At 49.0% G+C, this 16650-nt stretch overlaps 3 protein-coding genes across 3 annotated transcripts; 1 reads left to right on the forward strand and 2 right to left on the reverse strand.

Moving 5' to 3' along the window:
- Nucleotides 1-340: 340 nt before the first annotated feature.
- T069G_03217 (bromodomain-containing protein) lies at nucleotides 341-3292 on the reverse strand (the record flags this gene model as incomplete). The annotated part of the gene is made up of 7 exons (XM_056170427.1): nucleotides 341-757; nucleotides 833-979; nucleotides 1043-1249; nucleotides 1368-1927; nucleotides 2029-2905; nucleotides 2964-3066; nucleotides 3126-3292. The coding sequence occupies 7 exons, from the start codon at nucleotides 3290-3292 to the stop codon at nucleotides 341-343; spliced, it is 2478 nt and encodes an 825-aa protein (XP_056031319.1).
- A 1878-nt stretch (nucleotides 3293-5170) lies between these two features.
- T069G_03218 (1,3-beta-glucan synthase component domain-containing protein) lies at nucleotides 5171-11091 on the forward strand (the record flags this gene model as incomplete). Its single annotated transcript, XM_056170428.1, has 5 exons — nucleotides 5171-5346; nucleotides 5404-5583; nucleotides 5647-7104; nucleotides 7150-10695; nucleotides 10755-11091. 5 exons carry the CDS (start codon nucleotides 5171-5173, stop codon nucleotides 11089-11091), a joined length of 5697 nt encoding a protein of 1898 aa, XP_056031320.1.
- A 376-nt stretch (nucleotides 11092-11467) lies between these two features.
- On the reverse strand, nucleotides 11468-16079 carry T069G_03219 (UDP-glucose:Glycoprotein glucosyltransferase domain-containing protein; the record flags this gene model as incomplete). The annotated part of the gene is made up of 4 exons (XM_056170429.1): nucleotides 11468-14614; nucleotides 14665-15490; nucleotides 15540-15884; nucleotides 15946-16079. The coding sequence occupies 4 exons, from the start codon at nucleotides 16077-16079 to the stop codon at nucleotides 11468-11470; spliced, it is 4452 nt and encodes a 1483-aa protein (XP_056031321.1).
- Between the last annotated feature and the right edge of the window lie 571 nt (nucleotides 16080-16650).

Genomic DNA, 16650 nt, shown 5'->3' on the forward strand with positions numbered 1-16650 from the left:
AAATGATATAAATAGCATAGCATGCGACTGGGAAATGGTCTGTGGCAGTGTAATGCGCCCAAATGGCGACATGCCTTTAATTAAATTAAAATTGCTTGCCAAATTACAGTTCTCATCGTCTTGATACAATTCACTGTGTGAGTCCCAACTCGTTGCCCGCCAAATCATTCATCGTTCGAATTTTCGAGTCCGTATTCCCTCCTTGTATGGGGGCATACTATCCCAGTATGGCCAAGATACTCCAAAACACCAGCCGTCCGATATTCGCCTTGTGTAAGATATAGCAGACTAAAGGTATGATTACGCATTGATCCTTTTTATGGATAGGTCCAATCTAAAGCTACAGCCCGACGTCCTCTTTTAGACGCTCAGTGTCTTGGCCAAGGTGCTGAAAGTATAGTTCCATTGAATGAGCGGCTTGTGAGATGATCGGGGATTCGTCAGGTTGTAGTTCTGTGCGCTGTAGCTTTTCTCGTAGCCCACTCAACAGCTCGTCTCTATCTTTTCGCTTCTTTTCGCGTTCAGCTAGCCACTTGCTCCGTCCAGCAAGGTATTTGGCACTATGTCCAAGCCCTGAGCTCAGCGGTGAAAGGCCATTGCATGAACGATCAAGAGGAGCAGCTGAAAAGAACAGTACTCTGCCAGATTCATCGTGTTGAAACTCCCGTCGCACCGCTTCTGGTAAATACTCATTCATGTTGTCCGGCAATGTGTACACCTCGGGGGGCCGCGGCGGATTGTACATATTCGCATGTGGCTGAGCAACACCAGGGGTCCCCATCCCCGGCGGCCTGGGCACTGCCGCAGTGTGACCTTGCATATACCCTGTTGCCCGAGGGCTGGGCACTGGTTGATGATGCATGGGCATTTGCGGCGATGGAGCATAGCCGTTGTAATTTTGCATGTAGGCAGGCTGCTGATGAGGTTGAGGTTGATATTGGTACTGCATTGTTCGCATCGGCATATGAGAAGGAGGCGTCTGTTGCGGTGGATGAGGTAGGGGAACTGGCGTTTGTGGTATAGATCCGGCGTTTGGAGGCACTGGCTGGAAATGTGGTGTAACGTGTCCGTAATACTGGTTGGGAGGTGGCACTGCACCAGCCATGCCGTAAGGGATGGCTCCGTTCCTTGTCGCCTCGCTTGCCGCATCTCTAACTCCAGGATTTATGGGAAGGCGCTGAGCTGGTTCTGCAGGCATCTTGGAAGCGGCAGGCATTGCGGGCATCATGGCATCTGGAGGGGGTGAGTCCTAAGGTAGGTACATTCGGGTCAGTTGGATGTCTAAAGCGTTCAAGGGCCAATTATCTCGGACGGAAATTAAACAAATCAAAATACGATGAAATACAAGGAAAGATGCAACAACTAACATTTGGTCCTGGCGGTCGACGATGGACGGCGCCGATGATGGGAGGAGCATTTGGGCTTCCCCAAGTAGGTCGTGGGAGCTCATCTGTTTCTTTGGCATCGTCTCGCAAGAGGTGTTTGATTGGACTGGGTATCTTCTTCATTGGACGAGGAACATCAAACAAATCCATCTCGTAATCTTTGTCCCGCACCTCGTCAGGGACACAACTGGCCCACGTCTTGATTTTGTTGAAGTGGAACTTCTCTTCGTTGTACCGAGACTCGCATACGTAGACATCCTTATCTGGCGCAAGCCCCCTGGGACGTCCCTTGTTGAACCGAGTGACGAACATTACGTAGCAGCGGTCGATAACGTCTGCAATCGGATGGTCGCGGTATTGGCCTGTCTTGACAACCTCGTGTACATAAAAGTGTTTCTCGAAACGATGAACTGTTTGCTCTGGCCTGTAGTACCAACAGGCATTAATCCATTTCTGGCCAGCACGATCTTGCCATGTGCGGAATATTTGAGCAACAATTGGCTTTGCTAAGTCGTTGGGGTTACGAATATGCACCCAGTCACCTGTTTGATGCCACAAGTAAGCCAAACGTGAGTCAACTAAGAAAAAAAAGAAGAACAAGAAGAAAGGAACGGGAGTACATAAGCAGGGGCAGTATACTTACCAACTCTCCAAGTTTCTCCGCTGTATTCGATGCTTGCTAGAGGGAGTTTGCCATCCTCGTCACGGAAATCGTCATCTGGTTTGAGCTTTTCTTGTTCTGCCAGTACCCGGGCTTGCTGCTGTAGTTTCACAGCAGCTTCGTACACTGGGCTATCATCCTCATTATACGCCTTGGCATTCTCAAACATGAGCTCAAGGTCTGATAGCGCCTGGTCGACTGTTTGATACTTCTTTCGCTTCGTCTTCTTCTTGATATTGTCTAATGCGACGGGGTTTGTGATTATTTGGTAGTAGTCTGGAACAATCGTTTTGTCCGGTAGCCTCTCGAAAGGCGCAGCGAGTGCGTTTCCCTCTGCATCCTTGATTTTCCTAAGCTCCTTGAGGAGCGAGAATATTCTGGCTTCTGTCGGAGTAAGGACCATTGGTGGGCGGCCTCTTTTCTGTTGGAACCTCGCATCTTTGTCATTACTGCGGCTTCCTCGATCGGACGTATAGCGTCGTCCCCGCCGCCCTTTGTAGTCTTCGTCGTCGGAGTCTTCATCGGTTTCCTCCTCTTCCTCGTCCTCATCGTCCTCGTCGTCATCCTCGTTGTTTCGCCCTCTGGTTCCTTCCTCTTCGTCTTCATCCTCGGACTGCTGTGAAGGCGATTCTTCGACAGGAGGCAGCTCTCCCAAGTCTGGCAGACGCGCATCATCGGCTGTAATGTCGCCACTATCAACGAGTTTCTTGAGCTCCTCCTGCAAGATCTCTCGAAGTCGTTCAGCAGCACCGAATATAGGCGCTGAAGGGCGATTGTAGACTTGTGCGTTGTGGCATATTTGCGCGACGTCTTTGACGAACTCGGCGAAGGCAGTGTACTGCTTCTTTTGGATTTTGCTCTGTCATTGCGTTAACAATGCCGCCGCTAGACAATCGGCAAGCTGTAGAAAAACATACTCGGACGGTACTGAAGGCAATAGGTTCGGCAATGATGTCAAAGTAATCGGGTAAAAGGCGTCTGTTGGGAATGCGCTGAAACCCAGCGGCAAGCTCTTCGCCGCTGAAATTTGTTAGAATCGGCACGCGTCGCAAGCAATTCCTGCGTACAAGACGACTTACTTTTCTTCGACGCTACATAGATACTTCGAAAGGTCATGGATCAGTTGGAATAAGTCGTGAGGCTCGTCTTGCCCTGGGTTGCCTTCCATGTCTACACTAGATTCGTCGGGGCTTTCCTTCATGTCGACGTCGCCATCGACGACATCCTTGGGGTGCTCTTGCTCCATTTTCAATTACAACCGTGTTTACACTGAGGCGTGGAAGAATTCTCTTGGGCGAGTAGCACGGGATCTCTCAGGGGAAGCAGTTGCCGTCTACATTGACGCCCCAGAAGGCTCTGATCGTGAAAACCGCGATAACAATGCGAAAGCCTCGCGATGCATCAATACAGGTACCAAGGTACCGAGAAATGGAACGGCGGTCGCAAAAACATTTCCCCGTCCAATTACAGTGCTGACTAAGAAACTAAGATGGCGCCCAGCAAACTCTCGCGTGTAAATACGGCACATCGCACTTGTTCCACCTGTGCCTGAGAGGATGCGCCAAAAAATGTGAGGTGCCTCCACAAAGCTCCTTAGGTCTGTTGTTTCAAAACTCCGCAGTGGACATTAGCAGATAGTAGAATTCTGCCAAGGTGCCTGGAATCGTCGGAGTTGCAGGATGATATACTCGTACTAACGCGTGATGACAAAATAATGATCCGAAGATGCCTTTGATATGAATGTTGATATCTAAGTCTTACAAAGCAGTTAAATTGAATGGTTCGTTTTCAAGGTTGGTTCCCGGCTGCTGCCAGAGATGAGCAGAGCAAAGCAAAAATAGCAAAGCACAGATTTGCCCACTGCAGTGGTGCAGCTCCACCAAGCTCCAAAGCACCAAGGCTGATACGTTAGTGCCACTCCATGGTGGCAGCTGTGCGGTTGCTACACTAGCACTAGTACATTGTTGTTGACATGTGTATGACGCCTGGACGCGTATTGCATTTGCGTTCCGCTTCCGTCACTTTATGCACCCATTGGCTGCTTCAAGACGCGACGGTGCGTGTAAGAGTGGCGCGCACGGCCTCTGCCATATCCACCCAATACCTTGCGTTCCTTGCATCTAGTATATTTCCGATGGTGACTCCGGACCCCCCTGAGCCAATCCGTCCTCTCAACAATGGGCGGCCAAAGAAGGGGCTGTGCTAAGGGGAATGCTGTCGACGAGAAGGGCAGCTGGTCCTTAATACTGGATTCCTGAGCGTATCGTACCGGGGCCTATTGGCCACTTGGGGGAGTTCAGCCGGGCTGGGCCTGGTGTTAACGTCGTGTTGACTGGCTCCCGCCTTGGGCTGTGTCCGGCTGTCCCGTCGCCCGCGAGGTACCTGCACTCCCACCATGGCCCACACCTACATGCACGCACAGGTAGCGAGTACAGTGACAGGCACGGTTGCAAGTACTCCGTGTGCCAGTGCAAGCAACAAGCTTGTGGTGTGCTTGCCTGTTCCCGTCTCCCCCCTTTCCTAGCCCTCCCCACCTGTCCTTTGCAGAGCTGATACGCAGAACCTCCGTTCCGCACTCCGTCTGGATGGGAAAGGGGGAGTTACGCCCCCTTAAGTCGCAGCTCAGGCCTCCTCCACGTGATCTTGCATCCTTTTGAAGTTTCCTGTTTTCCACCAAGTTTGCTTGTTCTTGGCAGTCTCAGTCTTTCGTTCTGACGGGCCATCCATCTTTCTTGCTCTCACAATAGTGCCTTACGTCTCTCGTTACTGTTTGGTTGTTGCTGTGACTTTCGTCTTTCCATTCTTGACTCTGTGCTTTTCACGCACGTCGCATATCGCCTCTTGTGTATTGAAACAATACATTGAATTGCAGCCAAGCGCTTTCTCCTCATTTCCAAGGTCACACAGCCGGGACTCTGTTCGTGCGAGCTACCGCCCGCTGTCCCCTTTCGTTCATTATATTCTGGGTTTACTTCTCAGTCCATTCATGCACTCCAACTTCTAGGTACGAATTGCCATTACAATGAGCAGCATGCTGTGCGATTGGCGAATCTTTTGCCGGATCAACCGCTAAAGCATCAATCAATGCTGACCTGACCTTTCTCACAGATAACCTTTTCTCAACATGTCGGGGTATCCTGGCGGCGGTGGCGGCGGCCACCACGACGGGTACGACGGCCACCAGCAAAATAACCAAACCGATTCATACTATCAGGATGATCAGTACTATGACAACAATTACGATGCCCATGGTGGAGGCCAGGGCGGTAACCACGGAGGAGACGGTTACTATGATGAATCGTACGATCCCCAGACGCGATTTCTTGGGTGATGAACAAAGCTAACCGGGAAGCACAGAGGATATTACAATGCGGATCCCAACAATCCGTACCATCACGACGGCGGGTATTATGATGGCGATGATCAATACCATGACGAGTACCAAAATCATGGAGGCTACTACGACCAAAACTACAACCAAGGCCATCGCCAAGGATCTGAAGAGGATTCTGAGACCTTCAGTGATTTTACAATGAGGTCCGACATGGCTAGGGCAGCTGAGATGGATTACTACGGTCGTGGAGACGAGCGATATGACAGTTATGGCGACCCTCAGTCTAGCAACCGAGGGTACAGACCTCCATCCTCCCAAGTTTCTTATGGCGGTAATCGATCATCGGGCGCGTCAACACCCAACTACGGCATGGACTATGGTAACGTCTTGCCAGCCGGACAACGCTCCCGCGAGCCCTATCCAGCCTGGACTTCAGATGCCCAAATCCCTCTGTCCAAAGAGGAGATTGAGGACATCTTTATGGATCTGACTTCTAAATTCGGATTCCAGAGAGACAGCATGCGCAACATGTATGACCACTTCATGACCCTGCTGGACTCCAGGGCCTCTCGAATGACGCCCAACCAAGCCCTTCTATCACTGCACAGCGATTACATTGGTGGTGACAATGCCAATTATCGCAAGTGGTACTTCGCCGCTCATCTGGATCTGGACGACTCTGTCGGTTTCGCCAATGCCACTGCCAAGGGCTTGAAGCGCAAGGCGAAGAACAAGAAGAAGGGAAAGCAGGAGGATCCTACCAACGAGGCGGAAATGCTGCAAGACCTTGAAGGTGATGACAGTCTTGAGGCTGCCGAGTACCGCTGGAAAACCCGCATGAACCGCATGTCCCAGCATGATCGAGTTCGTCAAATCGCCCTCTACTTGCTTTGCTGGGGAGAGGCGAACCAAGTTCGATTCATGCCAGAGTTGCTCTGCTTCATTTTCAAGTGTGCGCATGATTATCTTCTTTCTCCAGCATGCCAGGCGCTCGTTGAGCCCGTGGATGAATTCACGTTCCTCAACAACATCATCACGCCTCTCTACCAGTATTGCCGAGATCAAGGCTACGAAATCCTCGACGGTGTTTACGTCAGACGTGAGCGAGATCACAAGCACATTATTGGTTACGACGACTGCAACCAACTTTTCTGGTACCCTGAAGGAATCGAGCGCATTGTTCTCCAGGACAAGAGCAAGCTCGTCGATGTTCCTCCTGCCGAGCGTTACTTGAAGTTGAAGGATGTCAATTGGAAGAAGTGCTTCTTCAAGACCTACAGAGAATCTCGTTCTTGGTTCCATCTTCTGACCAATTTCAACCGTATCTGGATTATCCATCTCACAATGTTCTGGTTCTATACTGCCCACAACGCCCCCACTCTGCTGGTGAAGGATTACGAACAGCAGGTCAACCAGTCACCTTCCGCTGCCAAACAATTTTCTATTGTTGGTTTCGGCGGTGCCATCGCGTCTCTGATTCAAGTTCTTGCAACCTTGGCAGAATGGGCCTATGTTCCCAGAAGATGGGCCGGCGCGCAACATCTTACCAAGCGGCTCTTCTTCCTCCTCTTCATGCTCATTCTCAACATTGCCCCTGGTGTTAAAGTTTTCATGTTTGCCGACAAGAATCCAAACTCGACAATTGATCATGCCCTTGGAATCGTGCATTTCATCATTGCCATCTTCACTTTCCTGTTCTTTGCCGTTATGCCTCTTGGTGGCTTGTTTGGTAGCTATTTGATCTCCAACTCTCGACGATACGTGGCTAGCCAAACATTCACGGCTGCCTGGGCGACGTTGCCATTCAATGACATGGCTGTCTCATACTTTCTATGGCTGACGGTTTTCGGAGTCAAGTTTGGAGAGTCATACGTTTTCTTGGCACTCTCATTCCGTGATCCTATGAGATATCTTTCAATCATGCACCTGCAGTGTCAGGGCGATAATTTGTTTGGTACCGCTGCCAACGTTTTGTGCAAGAACCAACCTAAGATTACTCTGGGTCTCATGATATTCACGGACTTGCTCTTCTTTTTCCTCGATACATATCTGTTCTATGTCTTGATCGCTGCAATCTTTTCCATCGCAAGATCCTTCTACATTGGTTCGTCGATCTGGACACCTTGGCGAAATGTCTTCTCTCGTCTGCCGAAGCGCATCTATTCTAAAGTCTTGGCAACCACGGACATGGAAATTAAATATAAGCCCAAGGTCCTCATTTCTCAAGTCTGGAATGCTATTGTCATCTCCATGTACCGAGAGCATCTTCTCGCCATTGACCACGTGCAGAAGCTGCTGTATCATCAAGTTCCGTCTGAACAAGAAGGAAAGAGAACATTGCGAGCTCCGACCTTTTTTGTTTCTCAAGAAGATCATTCTTTCAAGACAGAGTTCTTCCCTAGCAATAGTGAAGCAGAACGCCGAATTTCTTTCTTCGCTCAATCGCTGTCTACTCCTATTCCGGAGCCGCTGCCAGTGGACAACATGCCGACTTTTACTGTCATGATTCCTCACTACGGTGAAAAGATTCTCCTTTCTCTTAGAGAGATTATTCGTGAAGATGAGCCCTACTCTAGAGTCACGCTTTTGGAGTATCTCAAGCAGCTTCACCCTCACGAATGGGACTGCTTCGTCAAAGATACCAAGATCCTGGCTGATGAGACATCTCAAATGAACGGTGATGAGGAGAAGAATGAGAAAGACACGGCCAAGAGCAAAATCGATGATCTTCCATTCTACTGTATCGGATTCAAGTCTTCTGCCCCCGAATATACCCTTCGCACGCGTATTTGGGCTTCGCTACGCTTCCAAACACTGTACCGAACAATCTCTGGTTTTATGAACTATAGCCGTGCTATCAAATTGTTGTACAGAGTCGAAAACCCTGAAGTCGTGCAAATGTTCGGTGGTAACACAGACAAGCTGGAGCGAGAGCTGGAGCGCATGGCCCGCCGCAAGTTCAGAATCTGTGTGGCCATGCAGCGTTATTCCAAGTTCAAGAAGGAAGAAATGGAAAATGCCGAATTCCTACTCCGCGCGTACCCTGATCTCCAAATTGCTTACCTGGATGAGGAGCCTCCCGTTGCTGAAGGCGAAGAGCCTAGACTGTACTCTGCCCTCATTGACGGACACTCTGAAATCATGGAGAATGGTCTGCGACGCCCCAAGTTCCGTGTCCAGCTTTCTGGCAACCCCATTCTTGGAGACGGAAAATCCGACAACCAAAACCACGCGCTCATCTTCTACCGCGGCGAATATATTCAGCTTATCGATGCCAATCAAGACAACTATCTGGAAGAATGTCTGAAAATCCGAAGCGTGCTCGCCGAGTTCGAAGAGATGAAGACTGAAAACGTATCACCTTATACCCCTGGTGTGAAGAACAACTCACCTGCGCCTGTTGCTATTCTTGGTGCCCGTGAGTACATTTTCTCGGAAAACATTGGTGTTCTTGGTGATATTGCTGCAGGAAAGGAACAGACGTTTGGTACTCTGTTTGCACGTACTATGGCTCAAATCGGAGGCAAGCTCCATTACGGTCACCCTGATTTCCTCAACGGTATTTTCATGACAACCCGTGGTGGTGTTTCAAAGGCTCAGAAGGGTTTGCACTTGAACGAAGATATTTTCGCTGGTATGAATGCCATGTTGCGAGGAGGTCGAATCAAGCACTGCGAATACTATCAGTGTGGTAAGGGTCGTGATTTGGGTTTTGGTTCCGTTCTTAACTTCACGACCAAAATCGGTACTGGTATGGGCGAGCAGCTTCTTTCTCGAGAGTACCACTACCTGGGAACCCAACTTCCCCTGGATCGCTTCTTGTCATTCTACTACGCTCACGCCGGTTTCCACGTCAACAACATGTTGATTATGCTGTCCATTCAAATGTTCATGATTACACTCATGAACATCGCCGCTCTTCGACACGAGACGATCAGATGCAGATACAACCGAGACGTTCCCATCACCGATCCTTTGTTCCCTACTGGCTGTGCCAACACGGACGCATTGATGGATTGGGTCCAACGTTGTGTTTTCTCAATCTTCTTCGTCTTCTTCCTGGCTTTCGTTCCTTTGATTGTGCAGGAATTGACTGAGCGTGGTATCTGGAGGGCCCTCAGTCGATTCTTGAAACAAATCCTGTCGCTTTCACCGTTCTTTGAAATCTTCGTCACTCAGATTTACGCGAACTCTGTGCAACAGAACATTTCATTTGGCGGTGCTCGATACATCGGAACAGGTCGTGGTTTCGCCACAGCACGCATTCCCTTTGGTGTTTTGTACTCTCGATTCGCTGCCCCGTCAATCTATTTCGGTGCCAGATTGTTGATGATGCTTCTGTTTGCAACTGTCACCGCTTGGCAGCCTGCGCTCGCCTACTTTTGGATCAGTTTGCTTGGATTGACCATCTCTCCTTTCTTGTACAACCCGCATCAATTTGCATGGACCGACTTTTTCATCGATTATCGTGACTATCTTCGTTGGCTGTCGCGTGGTAACTCGCGATCGCACGCTTCTTCATGGATTTCATTCTGCCGATTGTCTCGTATCCGAGTTACTGGTTACAAGCGCAAGCATTTGGGTGATGCATCAGCCAAGATGTCGGGAGATGTTCCCAGAGCAGCCATCGCTAATATTTTCGCCACTGAAATCGTGACACCACTCATCCTCGCTGTCCTCACACTGATCCCATACCTCTTCTTGAACGCGCAAACCGGTGTGGAGCGGGACAATCAAAAGGTTGCAAAGGGCCAGACAGCTGCCCCCATTCAGCCTACCGACTCTCTCATCCGAATCTTGATCGTCGCTTTCGGACCAGTCGCCGTCAACGCTGGTGTGCTAATGGTTATGTTTGCCATGGCATGTTTCATGGGACCTCTGTTGAGCATGTGCTGCAAGAAATTTGGCAGTGTCCTGGCCGCTATTGCACACGCCCTTGCAGTCATCTTCATGTTGGTCTTCTTTGAGGTGCTGTTTTTGCTCGAAGGCTTCAACTTTGCCCGTACCATGGCCGGCATGATTGCAGTCGTATGCATGCAGCGATTCTTGTTCAAGCTCATTATTTCGCTGTTCTTGACGCGAGAATTCAAGGGCGAGGGATCCAACATCGCCTTCTGGACTGGTAAATGGTACTCCATGGGCTGGCACACCGTCACACAGCCTGCCCGTGAGTGGCTTGCCAAGGTTACAGAACTCAGCATGTTTGCAGCTGATTTTATTCTCGGACACTGGTTGTTGTTCTTCATGATCCCCGTCATCCTGATTCCTCGGGTTGATATGTTGCATTCAATGATGCTCTTCTGGCTTCTGCCAAGGTAAGTAATACTTCTATAAAGACTGAGTAACCCCGTATTGTGCTAACACGCTTCCGCAGCCGACAAATTCGTCCTCCCATTTACTCCATGAAGCAGTCAAAACTCAGGCGCCGTCGTGTCATTCGCTTTGCTATTCTCTACTTCGTTCTCGCCATCGTCTTCATCGCTCTGATTGTCGGACCGATCTTTGCTGCCAAATCCATTCCAGACTCATTGAACAAGTCCTTGTCTGATATTGCAGGCTTCCGACTGCTACAGCCAAACCACCAAAACAATGATAACACAAATGGAACCCAACAAACTGGCACAGGCGCGTCAGACTACACCGGCGCTGGCAGGAAGACGACCACATCAGGCGCGGGTGCTGATTCCACTGGCAAGATCAGACTATTTTGATCATGTAGGTCTAATTTCAATGTAACCTAATGATCTCCATTGTGGAGTGATTTTCAAGCTTTCAAATGTCTATCACTACCATCCGTAGCTGGCTTGGTCTCTTAAGAGATAGGTTACTAGTATATGCTTGCTTTACATTTGTGGAGCATGGCCCTTATGAATTATCATAGTTCTTTCTTTTATTGTTTATTCTATAACGACGTTTGCCTAAATAGACTTTTTTCCCGGTTTTTTTTTTTTGAAGACTATCCAGCTGCCTATATCTCGTGACGTTGGTATGTACCTATATGAATGAACTGGCCTCAAAGGAAAAAAAAGGATAGATTGCTTAGGTGGCGATTCAAATCTAATACATATATACCCATATATCCTCTCTTCACAGTTCGTCCATCGTGTGTGTCTTTTCACTCTCTAGGTTCCGACTCTTGGTGTTCTTGCCATGCGACTCTGCTGCTCTCGAGTCTCTATCGTCAGAAAGCCTTTCCTTGTCGGTGCTTCCTGCTTCTCCCTTGGAGAGCTTGCTCAAGGCTGCGATCTCTTCATCATAGGTAACCCACTCAGGGACTTGCCTCCTCGCTCGGTCAAGCTTAGGCTCTTTTGTCAGAGGATTGTTGCACAGGTCAATGGTGCGAGCTTCGCTGAGGCTTTCGTCACTGCACCAAGTCTCACACCAGAGCCACTCCTGGGGTAAGCTGTGGATGGGGATCTGGAACTGCATATGGTTCGGCAGGTCTTGGTCCAGATTGGCGAGACTGTTGGGGTCAGCGGAAAGAGTGTGGTATTGTTGGCGAAGGCGGTCACCGGCAGCGAGCTCTCGGAAACGGCGCAAGTCGACGACGTAAAGGGCTGAGATGTGGTATGGCCGGCCGCGGAGGTAGTTTGCCCAATATCCGGTTTTCCAGAAACGGAAGCCTTCCATCTCGGTGCGAGAATCGCACATTGGGGTGAATCCATACGGAGCACCTTCGAGATCGAGGTTCATCAGACTCATCATATCGGTGCGCACAATCTGATCGGCATCCACGAATATGACCTTGTCCAAAGACAGGGGGAACAAGACATCCAAAAACAGGATCTTGTAGCCCCAGATCTCGCGCTGTTTCTCCTTCTGTTGCCGTAGCCAGTGAGGCCACTTGTATGATACCATCTCGTATTTAAACCCGTACTCCTTGGCCATGTGTGGAATGAACTCCTTGAAGGAGGGGGAAAGAAATTGTTCAATGAACCAGAACTTGACAGTGTGCTTTGTGTGACGCATCACTGAGACCATCATGATATTCAGCATTCGCTCGTAGAGGTGGCCACTGGCTACAGAGAAGATGTTGATCTCTGCGTGTTCCTGTTCAGAAAGCGATTTCTTCTTGGATTTTCCGCCGAAAAGCCCTTCCGCCAGTTTGCGTCCTTTGGCAACCAGGATATTTTCTTGAGGGTCTTTTTCTTGGAGGACATCCTCCATTTCCATGCCGCTCCGTCTTTGGAGACGGGGATATAGGGTCACGCCTTGGAAGTCAATCAATGCGAGCTCGGTGCCGTTATCACCAGGCACAGGATTCCATCCCTGGGCACCAATACTTTCAATCTCATATATCTCGGCGCTACGACCTTCCTTCAGCTGAATAGTGTAAACTCCAGGATTTGCCTTGAATTGGAAGAATCCTAGGTTCGACATGATTATGGTGTCCGTAACGGGGGTGTTGTTCTCCGTAGCAAGAACTAACTGGGTTCCTCGTGGCGCCCCCCCTTTGCCTTCCCTAGAATGTCCCTCGATAAGAATATGCTTCAGCTCATAGGTTGCGTGGACGTCGGTCTTCACCGCGCTCAATTTGATGTTGTCGAGATCATGAATCGAAATCAGAGGCGCTACCAGCCATGCAGGTGGCACATCAACAGCAGTTGTCAACAGGGCTTCAGAGGGCAGGCTGCTGAAAGTAGCCTCCAACCTCTTAACGCTTCCATTTTCATTGAATGACGGCTCCGACTCCAACACATAACGGAAAAATCGCTTCACTGGAAGTTCTTCAATCTTTGCCGAAGGGTTGATGAAAAGCTTCAGGTGAACACCCTCTAGCTCAGAGAGCACCTTCAAGATAGGAGCCCACCTTTGGCCTTGCTCGCTGACTGGATTTACGAGGCCAACTATGTAGATGCTCGCAGCTTCTTCATCACCTGCTTCAATGGTTGTATGAGTTGACTCCCAGGTGTTGTAGAGAGTAGTTCGGGCAGATGTTGTTGACTCGAATATTCCTTCAGGCAGATCGGAAATGGTGGAAAGGGCGGTGATAGACGTTAACTTAGCAGCGTCAATTGGAGTAGATAGTGTATCCCCCAGGCCAAGTTCTTCGATTGCTGCGTATACAGGGAGGATGCGCTTCGTCCGTTCAACATCTAGAAATTGTTGAAAGTCATCAACATCGAACTGAGATTCTTCAGAAATGGGTCCAATCACCCGGCCGTTTAGCATAATCATCTGAGTTCCCGAGAGTATCTTAGAGGCACCAAGGAATCGCTCTAGAACCTCAAAGTAATCGGCATTAAGATCCTCAGACTGTGCTTCCAACAATTTTGCAAGCTCGTCTGCATCCTGAACATTGCCCAACAATCCTTGGTTGGCTCGGAGGGCATCATTTACGGCTGCAGCGCCAACAGTAGCCACTGGATTGTGAACAAATTCGATCCTGACTCCTGGGTTACGGCGTTTGAACTCCAGAGCGGCCAAAACCAGCTCTTTGCCACTTGTTGTTATAATATCGGTGATGACGGTTACTACTGCCCAGTCTTCCCTTTGTGACTCTGCAAGGGCATCGAGAACCGGGATGATCTCAAACAGGTCTGCATGTTCATTATAAATTTTGTTTATGTTGAGCACCACGAGACTCTTTTTCTCGTCGTCAGGGGAGATGTAGCTGTTCCTCCTGGTAATTGCATTGCTGAGGAAAATCCCTGGAGCCCAGTCATCATCAGTGAGAATGCCGTGAAAGACTCCCTTTTGCACAGTCTGAAGATCTTCTCCGATCAGCATTCCCAGTCCCTGCAGCCAATTGTCATCGCGCGGAATTAACAGGCCGTTGAAAAATACCGGCCGAACCGGAGTTTCAGCTTTCAAGCGATCAATCCATTTCTGGGAAAGTTTGAGCTGTTGCTCGTAACCCTCCTTTTCAAGGACTTCGACGAGCTCCATCTTTTCCGAATCTTCAAGGAGTTTTTGGTCCCTGGTTACTTCTGCGAAAAGCTCCTCGTTGGTTGATGCTGTAGTAGGATCTTGAAGTCGCTCTAAATAGCTGGTAAGGCCCTGGATGCCATAATTCTCGAAAATGTGATAAACTATCTTGGCTTTCGCGGTAGCCTCAGGCGTTGATACCAAAGGAACGAGACCAAATCTGATAGTAAGGCCACGTGAAATGAATGATAGTAATTGCGCAATGAACGATACGTCTTCTGGGTTTGAAAAATCGACAGGCGCCACAAGAGTGAAGACATTTTTTGCAATAGGGGGGAGTTGTCCAGGATATGCTCCTCGTAGCAACTAGTAACGTTAGCTTTCGGTCTTTCTTCATGCATTCTCTTGTGACCTACCGCTGCCAATGTTTTTGGGTAGTCTTCGTATGCCGCATCATTTTCGAGGTCATTTAGCCATATTAAAACTCGGCCATCTTCAAGACGATCTGTCCAGTCGTATCGCAGCGGTTCATTGGAGCCCTTTGCCATGGATACAGCTTGATGTCCAAGGATAGATACCGCTTGTTTCCCACTAAGGCCAAGGGTACGGAAACCATCAATAAGTTTCCGCTCTTGGCGTAGTCTGTCGATAAGAGCAAAGGGATCAATCTGACGTTCACTGACTTGAACGCCATTCACAAATAGAGCATTCACTCCATCTGGTACCCCCTTTATGCCGTTGTTTTGGAACTCTTCTTCAAATTGTGTAGACACATTCTGAGCAACAACTGACGTCAGAAACTTGGGCAAATCCTGTGTAAGTTTTATTAGGGTCCCCAACGGCTCGTCGCTTTGTAGTACAAACGAGGCTGCTTTCATTCCGAGTGATGAGAGATCTGATGCCGCTAAAGGCTTGATGTCGGCAACATCCTCACTGTCATCAAGGTTGGTGCTTGAACTAGGGCTCTCATGATGAGCTGCGTCTTCGTGTACTCGGTCATCGATGACAATGTAATCGGTTCTCTTCAGTGCGAGCTCAACACCATACCCGCTCATTGGGAGAGCTGCTGCATGTGTTGCTTCAGTCCGGCGGTATCTAACCCGATAACTCAAAGAACCTTCCCTTGCGGCCTTGGAAAGAGCCTTGTGAAACTCCCCAAATGTGCTGGAAGTTGGGTCGGCATAGAGAATGGCTTCTTTACCGGTGCCAAGAGCTCGATCGAATGGCAAATGCTTGGCTTGGCTATTTCAAAGATCAGAATCCGCTCTACAACTCAATGAGATGTACTTACAGAGAAAGCAGGCCTTCTCTGTTGACTTTATCCAATTCGGGAGTACAATATTGGTTTCCCTCCAGTAGCACCCAATTCACACATTCGGAATCGTCAACTGTGGGTGCGACCGCGGTTGTGTAGTGCTGATAATGAGCTTCTATCCGAGGGGCAGCCGATCGCAAGGACAAAGCAAGCTTGAATGTAGACAAGGCTTCGGAGCCAGATATGCTACCCTCTTGCTGCAAGACATTGAGAACCTCAGAATACAAAGCAGCATCTGTAGAGGCGGAAACAAAGGATCCAGCTGCAATTCGGTCTAGGAGAGGGAAATATGCGGAGGAATTCTCTGCCGCTGCGGTTTCTCTATCATCTGTTTAGTACTTGCTCAAGCCTATAGAAGAAAGAAAGGGCATTGGATAAGTACAAGAGTTCAAGGAGATATGGGCCGGCAGGGAAAGCTGCATTCATGCCCACGTTCACAGAGGGAGTGCCATGAGCTTGCAGAGCAAGCATAAGACCGACTGTTAAGTTCCATGGCCAGCAACGATGCCGTGCCATGATGGGTGATCAAGGACGAGCGGAATACCAAAGTAATCCTTCGACGAACTTATTTTGGGACATGCAGCACGATTGACCAAAGAGACAAGCAGACGGACTGCGATTGCAGAGCAATTACGTCCGAGGAGGGAATTTGCCCTCTCGAATGATGCGATAAAGGAAAAGTCGGTAACGTGTGTTCAATCTAGATAGCTGTCCAAAAGCGTACAGCTATAGGTTCATATACGAAAACGTGCCCCCCCAAAACTGTCCCGCATGTATCAAAGCTCCCCCACAGTCTACAATCAGGGGTCGCTATGGTATCAGCGAGTGCAACTAACAGGGCGTTAAAAGGACAGCTAGTCTTTGTCATACGATTCTAGTAAGCAACATATTATGTGAATATGCGGCTGATTCCTTATTTATAGAGTTACGTTTATAGAAATGTCTGAACGAATCTGCTGCCATTATTGTGTTCTAATCCATGGAATATAAAATTATTATATATCTTAGCTTCTAGCTATTCATTGCACTTGAATTATTATAAAGAAAAATAATATTCTGGATATTGATTCAATAGTTCCTCTTTTAT

This window comes from Trichoderma breve, chromosome 2 (assembly GCF_028502605.1).
Source record: "Trichoderma breve strain T069 chromosome 2, whole genome shotgun sequence".
Classification (NCBI taxonomy): Eukaryota; Fungi; Ascomycota; class Sordariomycetes; order Hypocreales; family Hypocreaceae; genus Trichoderma; species Trichoderma breve.